The sequence below is a fragment of the Leptonychotes weddellii genome, chromosome 12, assembly GCF_054177405.1.
Source record: "Leptonychotes weddellii isolate Sample4059 chromosome 12, ASM5417740v2, whole genome shotgun sequence".
NCBI classification, from domain to species: domain Eukaryota; kingdom Metazoa; phylum Chordata; class Mammalia; order Carnivora; family Phocidae; genus Leptonychotes; species Leptonychotes weddellii.
The window spans coordinates 33,073,904-33,088,323 of NC_138380.1; the positions used below are offsets into that span (position 1 = coordinate 33,073,904).

Sequence of the window (14,420 nt, forward strand, 5' to 3'; positions counted from 1 at the left end):
GAACCATGAGAGATGATGGACTCTGAAAAACAAACTGACGGTTCTAGAGGGGAGGGGGGTGGGAGGATGGGTTGGCCTGGTGGTGGGTATTGAGGAGGGCACATTCTGCATGGAGCACTGGGTGTTGTGCACGAACAATGAATCATGGAACACTTCATCTAGAACTAATGATGTAATGTATGGGGATTAACATAAGAATAAAAAATAAATAAATAAAAATAAAAAGACAAATAGAAAAGATTAATGAAATTAAAAGCTGGTTTTTTGGAAAATATAGACAAACTTGACAAACCTTTAGCTATTCTCACCAAGAAAAAAAGAAAGGGTTCAAATAAAATCCAAAATGAAACAGGAGATGTTACAGTTGATATCACAGAAGTACAGAGGATCATAAGAGACTATGATAAACAATTGTATGCTAACAAATTGGACAACCTACAAGAAATGAATAAATTCCTAGAAACAATACAACCTACCAAGACTGAATTAAGATGAAATAGAAAATCTGAACAGACTGGCTACTACTAAGTGGACTGAATCAGTAATCAAAAACCCTCCAATGTGAAAGACCTAAATGTGAGACAGGAATCCATCAGAATCCTAGAGGACAACACAGGCAGCAACCTCTTTGACCTCAGCTGCAGCAACTTCTTGGTAGACACGTTTTCAAAGGCAAGGGAAACAAAAGCAAAAATGAACTATTGGGACTTGATCATGATAAAAAGCTTTTGCACAGCAAACACTCAACAGACCCAGAAGACAACCTACAGAATAGGAGAACATATTTGCAAATGTCTTAATCAGATAAAGGGCTAGTATCCAAAATCTATAAAGAACTTACCAAATTCAACACCCAAAAAATAAATAATCCAGTCAAGATAAGGGCAGAAGACATGAACAGACATTTCTCCAAAGACAACATATAAATGGCCAACAAACACATGAAAAAATGTTCAACATCACTCAGCATCAGGGAGATACAAATCAAAACTGATGAGATACCACTTCACACCAGTCAGAATAGCTAAAATTAAGAAGTCAGGCAACAACAGATATTGGTGAGGATGTGGAGAAAGGGGAACCTTCTTAAACTGTTGGTGAGAATGCAAACTGGTACAGCCACTCTGGAAAACAGTATGAAGTTTCCTCAGAAAGTTAAAAATATGGCTCCCCTAAGACCCAGTAATTGCTCTCCTAGGTACTTAGCCAAAGGATACAAACATAGTGATTCGAAGGGGCACCTGCACCCCAATGTATATAGCAGCAATGTCTATAATAGCCAAACTATGAGAAGAGCCCAGATGTCCATTGACAGATGAATGGATAAAGAAGATGTGGTATAAACAATGGAATATTACTTAGCCATCAAAAAGAATGAAATCTTGCCATTTACAATGATGTTGATGGAACTAGAGGGTATTATGCTAAGTGAAATAAGTCAGAGAAAGACAAATATTGTATAATTTCACTCGTGGAATTTAAGAACAAAAACAGATGAACATGGGGGAAGGGAAGGTAAAATAAGATGAAATCAAAGAGGGAGACGAACCATAAGAGACTGTCAACTAGGAAACAAAGAGGGTTGCTGGAGGGGAGGTGGGTGGAAGGATGGGGTAACTGGGTGATGGGCATTAAGGACAACACTTGATATAATGAGCAGTGGGTGTTCTATGCAACTGATGAATCACTAAACTCTACCTCTGAAACTAATACTAGTTATAACTATATGTTAATTGATTTTAAATTAAAAAAAAAAAAACCCACCTTCCAACAAACAAAAATCCTCCTCAAACTCTTCCAAAAAATAAGAAGTGGAGGAAACTCTTCCAAACTCATTTTATAAGGAAAGCATTACCCTGATACCAAAACCAGACAAGGATGCCACAAGAAAAGAAAGAAATTATGGGAACAGTATCCCTAATACATAGATACAAAAATCCCCAACAAAATATAAGCAAACTGAATTCAGTGGTACATTAAAATAATCATATACCATGATCAAGTGGGATTTATTCCAAGGATGGTTTAACATCCACAAATCAATCAATATGATAGACCATATTAACAAAATAAAGGATAAAAATCGTATCATCTTGACAGATGTGGAAAAGCATTTCACAAAATACAACATCCATTTATGATAAAAATTCTCACCAAAGTGGTTATGGAGGGAATGTACCTCAACATAGTAGAAAGGCTAAATAGGACAAGCCCACAGCTAACATCATATTCAACTATGGAAAGCTTTTCAGTTTTTCTGCTAAGATCAGGAACAAGACAAGGATGCCCACTCTTTCCACTTTTATTCAGTACTAGATAAGGACGGCCAGAGCAATTAAGCAAGAAAAGGAAATAAGCATCCACATTGGAAAGAAAGAAGTAAAGCTGGCACTATTTGCAGATAACATGATACTATATATAAAAATCCTACAGATTCAAATCAGGAAACTGTTAGAATAAAGAAATCCAGTAAAGTTGCAAGATAAAAAATCAACACAAAAATCCATTGTATTTGTATACACTAATAATATTGGAAAGAGAAATTAAGAAACCAATTCCATTTACAAATGTGTCAAAAAGAATAAAGTACCCAGGAATAAATCTAACCAAGGAGGTGAAAGACTTGTATATTGAAAACTACAATAATAAAAGAAACTGAAGATAGAAATAAATGGCAAGATAATCTGTGCTCATAGATTAAAAGACTATTGTTAAATATCCGTACTATGCAAACTAATACACAGATTCAGTGCAATCCCTATCACAGTTGCAGCATCATTTTTCACAGAAACAGAACAGTCCTAAAACTGAATTGGAATCATCAAAGACCCTAAAAGCGGTCTTGGGAAAGAAAATAAAACTCAAAGCATCACACTCTGATTTCAAACTATATTACAGAGCTATAGTAATTAAAATACTATGATACTAGTATTAAAACCTACACATAGAACAAATAGAATAGAGAGCCTAGAAATAAACCCATTAATTCACCATATATATGGTGAACAGAGGAGCAGAGAATATACAGAGGGAAAAGGACAGTCTCTTCAATAAATGGTGCTGGGAAAATTGGACATCACATACAAAAGAATGAAACTGGACCACTACACACCAAAACTAGAAATGGATTAAAGACTTGAACATGGCTCGGAAGCCATAAGACTCCTATGAGAAAACATAGAGTGTAAGCAACTTGATATCAGTTATGGTGCTATTTTAAATCTGACTACCAAAACCAAAGGCAACAAAAGCAAAATTAACAAGCGACACTACATCAAACTAAAAAGCTTCTGCAAGGGAAACCAATAACAGCAACCTACCGAATGGGAGAAAGTATCTGCAAATCATTTTACATCTGGTAAGGGACTACTATCTAAAATATATTTTAAAACTCACAATTCAATAGCAAAGAAACCTACAGTCTAATTAAAAACTGGGCAGAAGATATGAATAGACATTTTTTCCAAAGACGACATACAGATGACCAAAGAGGTTCATGAAAACATGCTCTACACAGTTAATTATCAGGGAAATGCAAATAGAACCACAATAAGATACCACCTTATACCTGTCAAAATGGCAGTTATCAAAGACAAGAAATAGCAAGTATTGCTGAAGATGTGGAGAAAAAGGGAACACTTGTGCACTGTAGGTAGGAATGTAAATTTAGTGCAGCCATTATGAAAATGGGTCTTCTCACAAAATTAAAAATGAAACTACCATTCAATCCATCAATTCCACATCTGGGTATTTATCCAAAGAAAATGAAAACACTAATTTGAAAAGATATGCACTCCCATGTTCATTGCAACATTGTTTACAGTAACCAAGATTTGGAAACAACCTATGTGTCCATTGATGAATGAATGGATAAAGAAGATGTAGTGTGTACATATATAATGGAGTATTATTTGTCCATAGAAATAAATGAAATCTTGCCATGTGTGACAACATGGATGAATCTTGAGGGCATTATACTAAATGAAATGAGTCAGAGAAAGACAAATATCCTCTTTTATATGTAGCATCTAAAGATAATCAAATCTTTTTTAAACCAAACTCAACTACAGAGAACAGATTGATTGTTGTCAGAGGGAGTGCAGAGAAATGGGTGAATTGTAAGCCATTTATTTAAAAGGCAGTGGTTGTCAGATTGGGGAAAAAAATAACAATCACCAAACATATGCTGCCTTTAAGAAATGTACTTCAGTTATAAACATACAAATAGATTAAGAGCAAGAAGCTAGACAAAAAGAAAGCTGGTATGCCTACATTATGATCAAAGTAAATGGCAGCAAAGAAAATTATCAGCAAAAAGATGGTTATTTCAAAATAATAAAAAGGTCAATTTATCAAGAGTACAAAATAATCCTAAACATTCATGCATCTATAAACAGCTTAAATACATAAACCAAACACTGATAAAATAGCAAGGAGAAGTAGACATTTATAAAATTCTTTAAAATATTTTTTATTTATTAGAGAGAGCATGAGCAGGGACAGGGAGGGGCAGAGAGAGAGGGACAAGCAAACTCCCCACTGAGCAGGGAGCCCAGTTCAGGGCTCGATCTCAGGACCCCGAGATCGTGACCTAAGCCGAAGGCAGACACTTAACCAACTGAGCCACCCAGATGCTCTGACATTTATAAAATTATAATTGGAGATTTTAAAACCTCTCTCTCAATAATTGATAAAACAATTAGAGTGTCAAAGAAGAACTCATGAGGGAAGTTAGAGCATATTTTGGAATGAAGAGAAAAAGAGATTGAAATGTGTAGGATTTCCACACATTAGGATTGCCACTAAATCGCTAGAGGAAAATTATAGCCCTGACCCCCTTTATTAGAAAATAACAAGAGGTTTCAAACCAATGACAAAGTTCCAAACAGACAAAAAGGCACACTAAATTCAAAGTACAAGAAAGTATCAGAGTAGAAATCAATGAAATAGAAAACTTTGAGAGGAAAAAACAGCTTGGAAAACTGATTAAAGCAAAAGCTAGTTCTTTGAGAAGTTAAAATTGATAAACTACTAGCCATACTGATTAAGAAAGAGAGGAAGAAGTGGTATCATTACTGATTTTACCAATATTAAGAGGATAAAAAAGAAATATTGTGAAAAAATTTATGCCAATAAATTCCACAACTTAAATGAAAAGGACAGATACCTTGGACACCACCACAGTGTACTCATAGATAACCTAAGTGGCCCTAAATGTATTATAGAAATTTGAATTGAGAGTTACAAACTTTTCCAGAAAGAAAATTTCAGGCCCAGGTGGCTTCATTGGTAAAATTGACTAAACTGTTGTGCCTGGGTGGCTCAGTCAGTTAAGCATCCGACTCTTAATTTCAGCTCAGGTCATGATCTCAGGATGGGCTCCATGCTCAGCATAGAGTCTGCTTGTCCCTCTCCCTCTGGTCCTCCCCCCCCCCCAACTCATGCTCGCTTGCTCACTTTCTTTCTCTCTCTCTCTCTCAAATAAATAAAATCTAAAAAAAGAAAATTGACTAAACTGTTAAGGAAGAAATAATACCCTTTATACACAAACTCTTTCATAAAATTGAAATGGATGGAATACTACCTAACTTATTCTATTAGGCCATTACCTGATACCAAACCAGAGACCTTCCTGAACTATATACCATCTCCCTCATGAACATACACGCAAATGTTCTATACAAAAGTTGAGCATACTGAATATTTTAAAACAGGTAATACATCATGGCCAAGTTTGGTTTGCAAGATTGGTTTAATTTCAGGAAAGTTTTTTTATCTTAGCACACTGAAAAGGGTAATCTCTCAATAGGCATAGGAAAAACATTTGATAAAAATCCATTCTTTCCTTATGAAAACACTCAGAAGGAACTGAACTGAATTTCTTCAACCTGGTAAAGGCTATAATGAAAAACTTACAGCTAACATCATCCTTAAAAAAAAAAAAAGTTTTCCCCACTAGAAGGAGAGTATCTCTTCTCACCACTTCTATTCAGCATTCCCTGTAAGTCCTAGCCAGTGCAATAGAGCCAGAATAAAAGCAATAATAGGCATCAAGATTGGAAAGCACTAGAACTGTCTTTGTTCACACATGATGTTGATCATTCATTAGATTATTACTTGGAATCTATAGAGAAGCTACTAGAATAAATGAGTTTAGCAGGGTTGCAAGATATGAGATCAATATATAAGTCAGCTGGTTTATATATATATGTGTGTGTGTGTGTGTGTATATATATATACACTAGCCACAATCAATTAGAAATTAAAAACAGTACCATTTACAATAGCATCAAAAATATGAAATATTTTATAAACATGAAATATCTATTTCACATAAATCTGATAAAAGATGGGAGAAAGCCTGCATATTGAAAACTGTAAATTATCAACAGAAATTAAAGACCTAGATACCTAATAGATATACCATGTTTATTCATGGAGGAACTCAATATTGTTAAGACATCAATTTCCCAAAATTTATCTATAGATTCAATGCAATCCTGTCAAAATCCTAGCAGTTTTGTAGAAGTTGAAAAACTTACTCTAAAATTTGCGAGGAGGGGCGCCTGGGTGGCTCAGTTGGTTAGGCGACTGCCTTCAGCTCAGGTCATGATCCTGGAGTCCTGGGATCGAGTCCCACATTGGGCTCTCTGCTCGGCGGGGGGTCTGCTTCTCCCTCTGCCCTCTTCCCTCTCGTGCTCTCTGTCTCTCATTCTCTCCCTCTCAAATAAATAAATAAAATCTTAAAAAAATAAAATAAAATTTGCGAGGAAATTTAAAAGGACAGTGTTTGAGTAACACTACCTGATTTCAAAATGTATTTTAAAGCTACAGTAATCAAAATACTGTAGTATTGATGTCAAGAGTATCAGTGAAATATGAGAGTGTCCACAAAAAGGGCCCAATTTATGAACTACTGATTTTCAACCCAGATGGAAAAAATGGACTTTTCAACACACGGTGGTTGGAACAATTGGATATCCATATACAAAAGAAAAAAAACTTCAGTCCATACCTCACACTGTATACAAAAATGAACTCAAATTATAAACCCAAATGTAAAACAAAGCTATAAAACTTCTAGAAGAAAACATTGAAGAAAAGCTTCATAACATTGGGTCAGGAAAAAATTTCTTAGGTATGACACCAAAAGCAGTCCATCAAGCAATACATTGATTAATTGGTCTTTCATCAAAATGAAAAACTATTAAGAGAAAGACAAGCCAGAATCTGGAAGTACTTTTAAGTCCTACATCTGATTAAGGATTTGTATCCAGAATAAAGAATTCTCAAAACTCAATAATAGTTTTTTCTAATGTAAAGCAACCCAATTATTTTTAAGTGAGCAAAAGATTTAAACACTTGACCAAAAAGATATCCGAATAGCAAGTAAATATAGGTAAATAAGATAAACATCACTATGCATTAGGAGAATGGAAATTAAAGCCACAGTATACCACTCCACTCCTATATTGTAATGACTAGAATTTAAAAGGCTGGTTACTCCCAAGTGTTGATGGGGATTTGGAGGAACTGAAATACTTAAAACACTCGTGGTAGAAATGTAAAACTGTATAAGCACTTTTGAAAACAGTTTTGGAGTTTCTTTAAAAGTTAAACATGCACCTACTATATGATCCAGCCGCCCCTTTCCTGGGTATTTACGCAAGAGAAATGAAAGCATGTCCACTGAAAGTCAAACAGGAATGTTCGTAGCAGCTTGTTAAAATAGCCAAAAGTTAGAAACAGCCCAGATGTTCATAAACAGATGTATGGATAAACTGTGATAAACTGTTAATACAGTAGGATAACTTACAGCAATTAAAAAGGAATAAACTATCAATAGATGCAAAAGAGTGGATGAATCTCAAAATATAATGGTATTGTGTGAAAGAAGCCAAATTAAGAATACATTATTCTGTCTTACTCCATTCATGTAAGATTCTATGAAATAAAAACTAATCTGTAATGATAGAAATCATATGAATGATTGCCTGGTGGCCAGGAAGAACAGGAAAGGTATAAGGAAGAGATTATAAAGGCTCAGGGAGGGAGCTTTTGGGGGTGTTAGATCTATTCATTAAATTGATTGTGGGAATGCTTTCATAAATGTTTAAATGACAAAACTTACCCTTTAAGTATACTTTGTTTCAGTTATACTTGTTTGTACATCAGTATATTTCAGTAAAATTATCTTAAGAGGAAAAAGGGTGGGTGCCTGGGTGGCTCAGTCAGTTAAGTGTCTGGACTCTTGGTTTCGGCTCAGGTCATGATCTCATGGATCATGAGATTGAGCCCTGCGTTGGGCTCCCTGCTCAGCAGGAAGTCTGCTTGAAGATTCTTTCCCTCTACCCCTCCTCCCACTTGCACACACTCTCTCTCTCAAATCTTTAAAAAAAAAAAAGGGTGGGGGGAAGCAAAAGGACAAAGAAAAACATCTTTTTCTGTGTAATAGAACTTTACATATCACTTTCCCTAATAGATAGTCCATATGATTATGTGGCCAGCTTGTCTACCTACTAGCAAGAATGAGGAAATACAGTATTAGCCCATATCGTTGTTAATTAATAACTATTATATTTAAAGGGCACTAATTCTAAAACTTTTATTCTGGATCATTTCCATGGAGTTGTAATATTCAGCAAATTATGCAGAATTGTGTATTAACTTTGTCATGGTAGTTCCTATGTCATCTAAATTAACTTTAATACATAGTTTTAAATCAGGTATTAACTTTTTAATACAATAAATGTAATACTAAAATTATTTTTAAGATGGTTCAAGCTAATGGTTTAAAGACATTTTTCATAACCTTAAAAAGTTTTGGTGCTCTGCTTTTACAAATTTATAATGCCCTTTCATATTCTTTGATTCGTCTTTATTTCATGGTATTTCTTATTTAAAGTCTTTATATTGGCCCATCTTTGTTAACTGTAAATGTTGAAGTGAAAGTAAATAAGTAAATATGACAAAGTTTAGATAAATCTTTCCTGTAAACTCTCACCCAAGTTAAATTTCAAATTGTTAGGCAGAAATATTTTTTTAAATGAGTAGAAATTCTATGGGCTTGATTACTCTTCAAGATTTTAGTGAGTAAAAGTTTAGTTTGAATGTTTGTGCGCGGAATAATGTAGAAGGGAAAGATTCAAAATTAAAGCTTGGATGATGTAGAAATGCTGTGCCACAGTTTGGTGTAAAAATCTGTGTAATAAGGTGGAAGTAATCTTCATATTCTTAATATGCCTTGTTTTTCCCTTTCTGCAGAGTGTGTATAAATGTGACTTCCTGAACTTGCAGCTTCAGCAGCCACTCCAGCTTGCACAGGATGCTATAGATGCCTTTTTGAAGCAGCTGAAAAACCCTATTGATTCTCTTCCTGGAGAACTTTTCCATGTGGTGGTTTTCTCTCTCCTCCTTTCTTATTTTCCATCACCTTACCAACGATGGATTTGCTGCAAGAAAGCCCATGAACTGTTAGTGTTAAATGGTTTATTGCTTATCATCACACCTGATTCCTCCCATCAGAACCGTCATGCTATGATGATGAAAAGCTGGAAGATTGCTATAGAGTCCCTGGGCTTTAAACGTTTCAAGTATTCAAAATTTTCACATATGCATTTGATGGCATTTAGAAAAATCTCCCTAAAAACCACAAGTGACTTGGTTAGTAGGAACTACCCAGGGATGTTATATATTCCTCAAGATTTCAACAGTATAGAAGAGGAGGAATATTCTAACCCTTCCTGCTACGTTCGATCAGATATAGAAGATGAACAACTAGCATATGGTTTCACAGAGCTCCCTGATGCTCCATACGACTCAGATTCTGGAGAAAGTCAAGCCAGCTCTATTCCTTTCTATGAGCTAGAAGATCCCATATTACTTTTAAGTTAATATCAAAGTAAAAGGCCCTTTCAGTCCAGACTTCTAAACTAATTGCTTACACTAATCAGAAATACTAACATGAACTCAGTACTTAAAACCTGGTTTGCATAGAAGAAATGCAAAGGTTTACAGAGTTTGCTATTTTTTTCTACTTCTGGATTTTAAAATTTATTCTTATATAGAAAGCTTAAAGTTTCATGCAGAGTGACTCCTGTCATAGCAGAAACCACTGTTACTTTAGCATTTAGCACTAAGATATCATAGAAAGGTACCTTTTTTTCTTTAGTGCTATGGTGAAAATGAAGCATAACTTGGTATGTATTTTCCTTTTTTAATCTTTTCAGTGTTGACTTTAAACCATTGCAATGAGAAAGATCTGTAGAAAGCTGTAGCTTGCACTTTGATGACTCACAAGTTAAATGTGACACAGAGCTAGATTGGTTTAGTTGTTTTGTGATGCACTTATTCTCTTTTCTAGCTAAATTGTTATCTGTTACAGAAAGCCATTTTCTGTTCAGTTTTGTCTGATGATCCAGCATTTCCTCAACTTTTTGGAATTGATTTTTTTTTTTTCTTTTTTGCTCATTTGGCAGCATCAGACATTTGGGGAAAGATTTCCCCCAAGTATGTATTCTAATTTCATTAGTACAGTACAATAAACACCATTGCCAAAGTAGAATGTTCATATCTTTCATATTGATTTAGGCCTTGGTGTTAAGTATATTTAACTGTGAGAGTTCACTCTTACCTTTTTTAAATTTAGGTTTCATTTACAAAATTTTCTATTTAAGCAAGGAACAATACTCGATCCTGACCTGAAACACCTTTGTGAAAGGGTTTGCACTTGTAAGAGTTTATGTTCTGTCTAGACCAACCTTGTTAGGGTTCTCACCTTTCCATTAAGGAGGTGTGCTGCACTACAAGTCTGGAGTTATATAGAAAAATTTTAAATTAACCCTCTGCTAGCAATCTCATAAAACGGTTTTGACCTTTCGGTATTCTAATTTCTATCAAAATTCAAGCAGAAAATTTTCTTTGAATATATAAACCATTAGTTGGCTGTGGGAATTTTCCCTTTCCACATTGATAAATGACTTTGTGTTTCTGAATCAGAAGCAGATGATTAAGGAGAAAAATATGTACAAACAAGACAAGATTAGTTTAAATAGCTAAGAACATTTGGTCCACATTGTCTTGTCAGCCAGCAATTGTCATGTAAACTGTCATTTTTAAGAGTGCCACTGTGTGGATTTTTTTTTTCAAGTGGTTATTACATTAAAATTACCTCATACTGAGGTTTTTGCACTGAGATATCACAGTTTCAGAATTCATGGTTAATGTGTGCGTGTGTGTGCGTGTGTGTTTTTAAAGGAAACTTGCATTTTCGATAGTTGATCCTAAATTTCATAAACTGCACTTCTTTACTCTGGTAAAACTGATGTTTTTGTGCTTATTGTGAGTTGTTGTAGTTAACTTTGAATGTCAAACTTTAGAAAGACAAAATTACCCTTTAAGATATCAGTGTTTGGGTATATATATATATATACCCAATATTTCAAATTAAATTTCATGTTCTAAATTAATCAAAGTAACAGGATTGTAATTAACCTAAAAAGTCAGTTGAATGAACGCAATAAATTTTGGTTGCTCAAATATGCCAAAAGTAGCTTGAAATGTTTCATTTACTTTCAATAGCTTCAGAGCCCTTAATAATTAAGATTGACTTTTCTTTCCAATTAAGCACTACAGGTCACATCTTTATCTCCCCCAGAAGAAGGCAAAAAAAAAAAAAAACCCACTGTGTTCAGGTAACACAAAACTGTTTTGGTAGTACCTCTTTTACCCATACTGCCCATTTCCTTTGATTTGGCCAAATACGATCTTAAGGGCAAAGAAAACAATGTATCTAATTAAAGTGCTTTGAAAGTAAATGAAAACCATGCTTTTGAGAGGCTGGTGTAAGTATGACCTTGGAGTCAGCCTTTGTGTTACAGCTAACATGTTGGTGCTATAAATTCTTCTGATTGTTTACAGATGTTGATTCTGCTTATGCTCCAAAGTGTGCATGATGTATTTTAAGTAGTACTTTAAAGAAAATTCTCTTTATAAAACCTACTCCCACTTAGTATAAATTTGTTTGGATTTATAAATATCATTTGTTACCGTAAATTCAGCTTCATATTAGGTTGGTACAGGATTTAAACTAATACATATCCACCAAAGCCAATTTAACATTTAAGTGTTAAAATATAAGCAGTCCTGTGGCTTGGTGCCAGATTACATATGTAATGACAAGAGAAGTTAACAAAGCCTTCTAATATTGAATGGGTACTCTTGAGAATGATTTCATTTGGATATAAATAAGTTTTAAGGGGTCTCCCTGTCTCACAACAGGATTCTCCAAAATAATTTGGAGTTTCAAAACTAAATGAGCATTTGGTTAGATTCTTCAGGATCATGACTAGATCAAAATGGTTTATATCATAATTGCCAAATGGTGGGAGATAGCATACCTGAAAATGTATGTTTGTGTTTGTTGTATTTTTTCACATTTTGTGAACAAAGCACATTTATTAAAAATTTTAAATTTTCTAATATTCATTGTCTATTACTTAAAACCTGAAAGTTCTGTGCTCTTTGACTTCTATACTGAGTGATTTCAAGGGGCACCTGGGTGGCTCAGTCGTTAAGTGACTGCCTTCAGCTCAGGTCATGATCCCAGGGTCCTGGGATTGAGCCTCGCATCGGGCTCCCTGCTCAGCGGGAAGCCTGCTTCTCCCTCTCCCACTCCCCCTTCTTGTGTTCCTTCTCTCACTGTCTGTCAAATAAATAAATAAAATCTTTAAAAAACAACAAAAACAAAATTGGGACGCAGTTTAGAATTTGATTGACATCCAGAATTTTCAAGCTAGATTCACTTACTCCTCAGATTCCTTCATTTCAGAAATTGATTCACCAAAATACAGAGAGCTCAAGTGACTACCATATTGTTATGTATTGTTATGCTGTTTATCAAAGAACCAGGGACAACAGCCCACATAAATTCTAGTTCATTGGGCGCCTGGGTGGCTCAGTTGGTTAAGCAACTGCCTTCGGCTCAGGTCATGATCCTGGAGTCCCGGGATCGAGTCCCATATCGGGCTCCTTGCTCAGCAGGGGGTCTGCTTCTCCCTCTGATCCTCCCCCCTCTCATGCTCTCTCTGTCTCATTCTCTCTCTCAAATAAATAAATAAAATCTTTAAAAAAAAAAAAAAATTCTAGTTCATTGTAGGTCTACTTTCCTTGAAAGTTACTTACATCTGAGATAATTAAGTGTATTAGTTATTTTACGGCAGCAGATGGCTTTCTCATGACATCGAACAGTTCTTTATCCATTGAATGAATGTTTGAACTTTACTGTATACAGTATGCTGGGGAAACATTAGGATTGGAGTGGTCATAGTCCCCTGCTTTCATGGAGCTGATGATCTAATGGAGAAGACAAGCATCCTACATAAAGTTAATGTCTCTATCTAGGAATGATTGCCTACTGATCCTTGCACGTTTGCCCCTGCTCAAGTCCCTTAATTTGTTTACCAAAAATGAAACAGAATGCAAAAAAGTTTTAAACACAACTGTTCAACAAATTACGAACATATTGTGGGTAAGAGGGATGTATTGTTCATCTCTCTAGAAAGTGCAAGCTACAAACCTATTCTCTGATTGTAAAAGGCAGGTAAAAAAAAAAAGTGGGGAAATCAAGCTGTCAGTCCATTTTCTCCACGTTTTTCTGAGCACAGTGCTAGAATGGTATTCCTCTTCAAGAGTCCACACACTAACATTTGGTTCCCTTTTGGTGTTACAAATTCGTAGGTAATAGCAAAGGTGGAAGACAAATTGTTCTTACTTACAAAAAACATTTATTACAAAGAATATATTTTAAAAATTTGATTTTTCCCAAAAAAACTGAATTGGAGTAATCTCCATAATGGTTCACAAAAATTTCATGTCCGTGATCCACTGCCAACAAAAAGTTCCCCAAGATTATTAGCGGTAGCCTATATTATGCAATACTCAATAAACAAAGAAGCTACAATAGCTAACAATTTCATTAAGGACCTGTAAATATTATAAAAGGAGGGAAGTATTGGGTTTTCTAAACCCTATTTTTCTTAGTAGAGAAATTCATATCCCAACAACTGGAAAGACCGTCTTAAACTTACATTTGAATGTTTTATCATCCTAAATTTAAGAATGAGTTCAGTAGTTTAGTATGCATTTTTCAACTAAGAATCTCGTTACATCTACTGTTGAGTGGTAACTTTTGGTCAACAGCAGCAGTGTTCAACTTATTTTGAATTTTTTTAACCATAACACTTTTGTTCTATTAATAGAAAGCTGTTCTATCTTTTGCCATAGAAAACATTTGTGATTAATGTCACTGCATAGTTTTAGTAATCAGAAATACAACTACTTTATATCATAGATTTTAAAAATTTCTTAGATTGGGTCCATCAGTAGTACCAAGATGGTTATGTATTTCTATATTTTTTTAA

The 14,420-nt window shown here is 34.7% G+C and overlaps 1 protein-coding gene across 1 annotated transcript in view; it reads left to right on the plus strand.

Annotated features, from left to right (window-relative positions):
* The window catches only part of SAMTOR (S-adenosylmethionine sensor upstream of mTORC1), a 91,334-nt gene extending 78,852 nt beyond the window's left edge, over window positions 1-12,482 (plus strand). The window contains exon 5 of the mRNA XM_006729665.2: window positions 9,265-12,482. Coding sequence (XP_006729728.1) covers window positions 9,265-9,894 — 630 coding nt within the window. The 3' untranslated portion in view covers window positions 9,895-12,482. The remainder of the gene's footprint in view (window positions 1-9,264) is intronic.
* The last annotated feature ends 1,938 nt before the right edge of the window (window positions 12,483-14,420 follow it).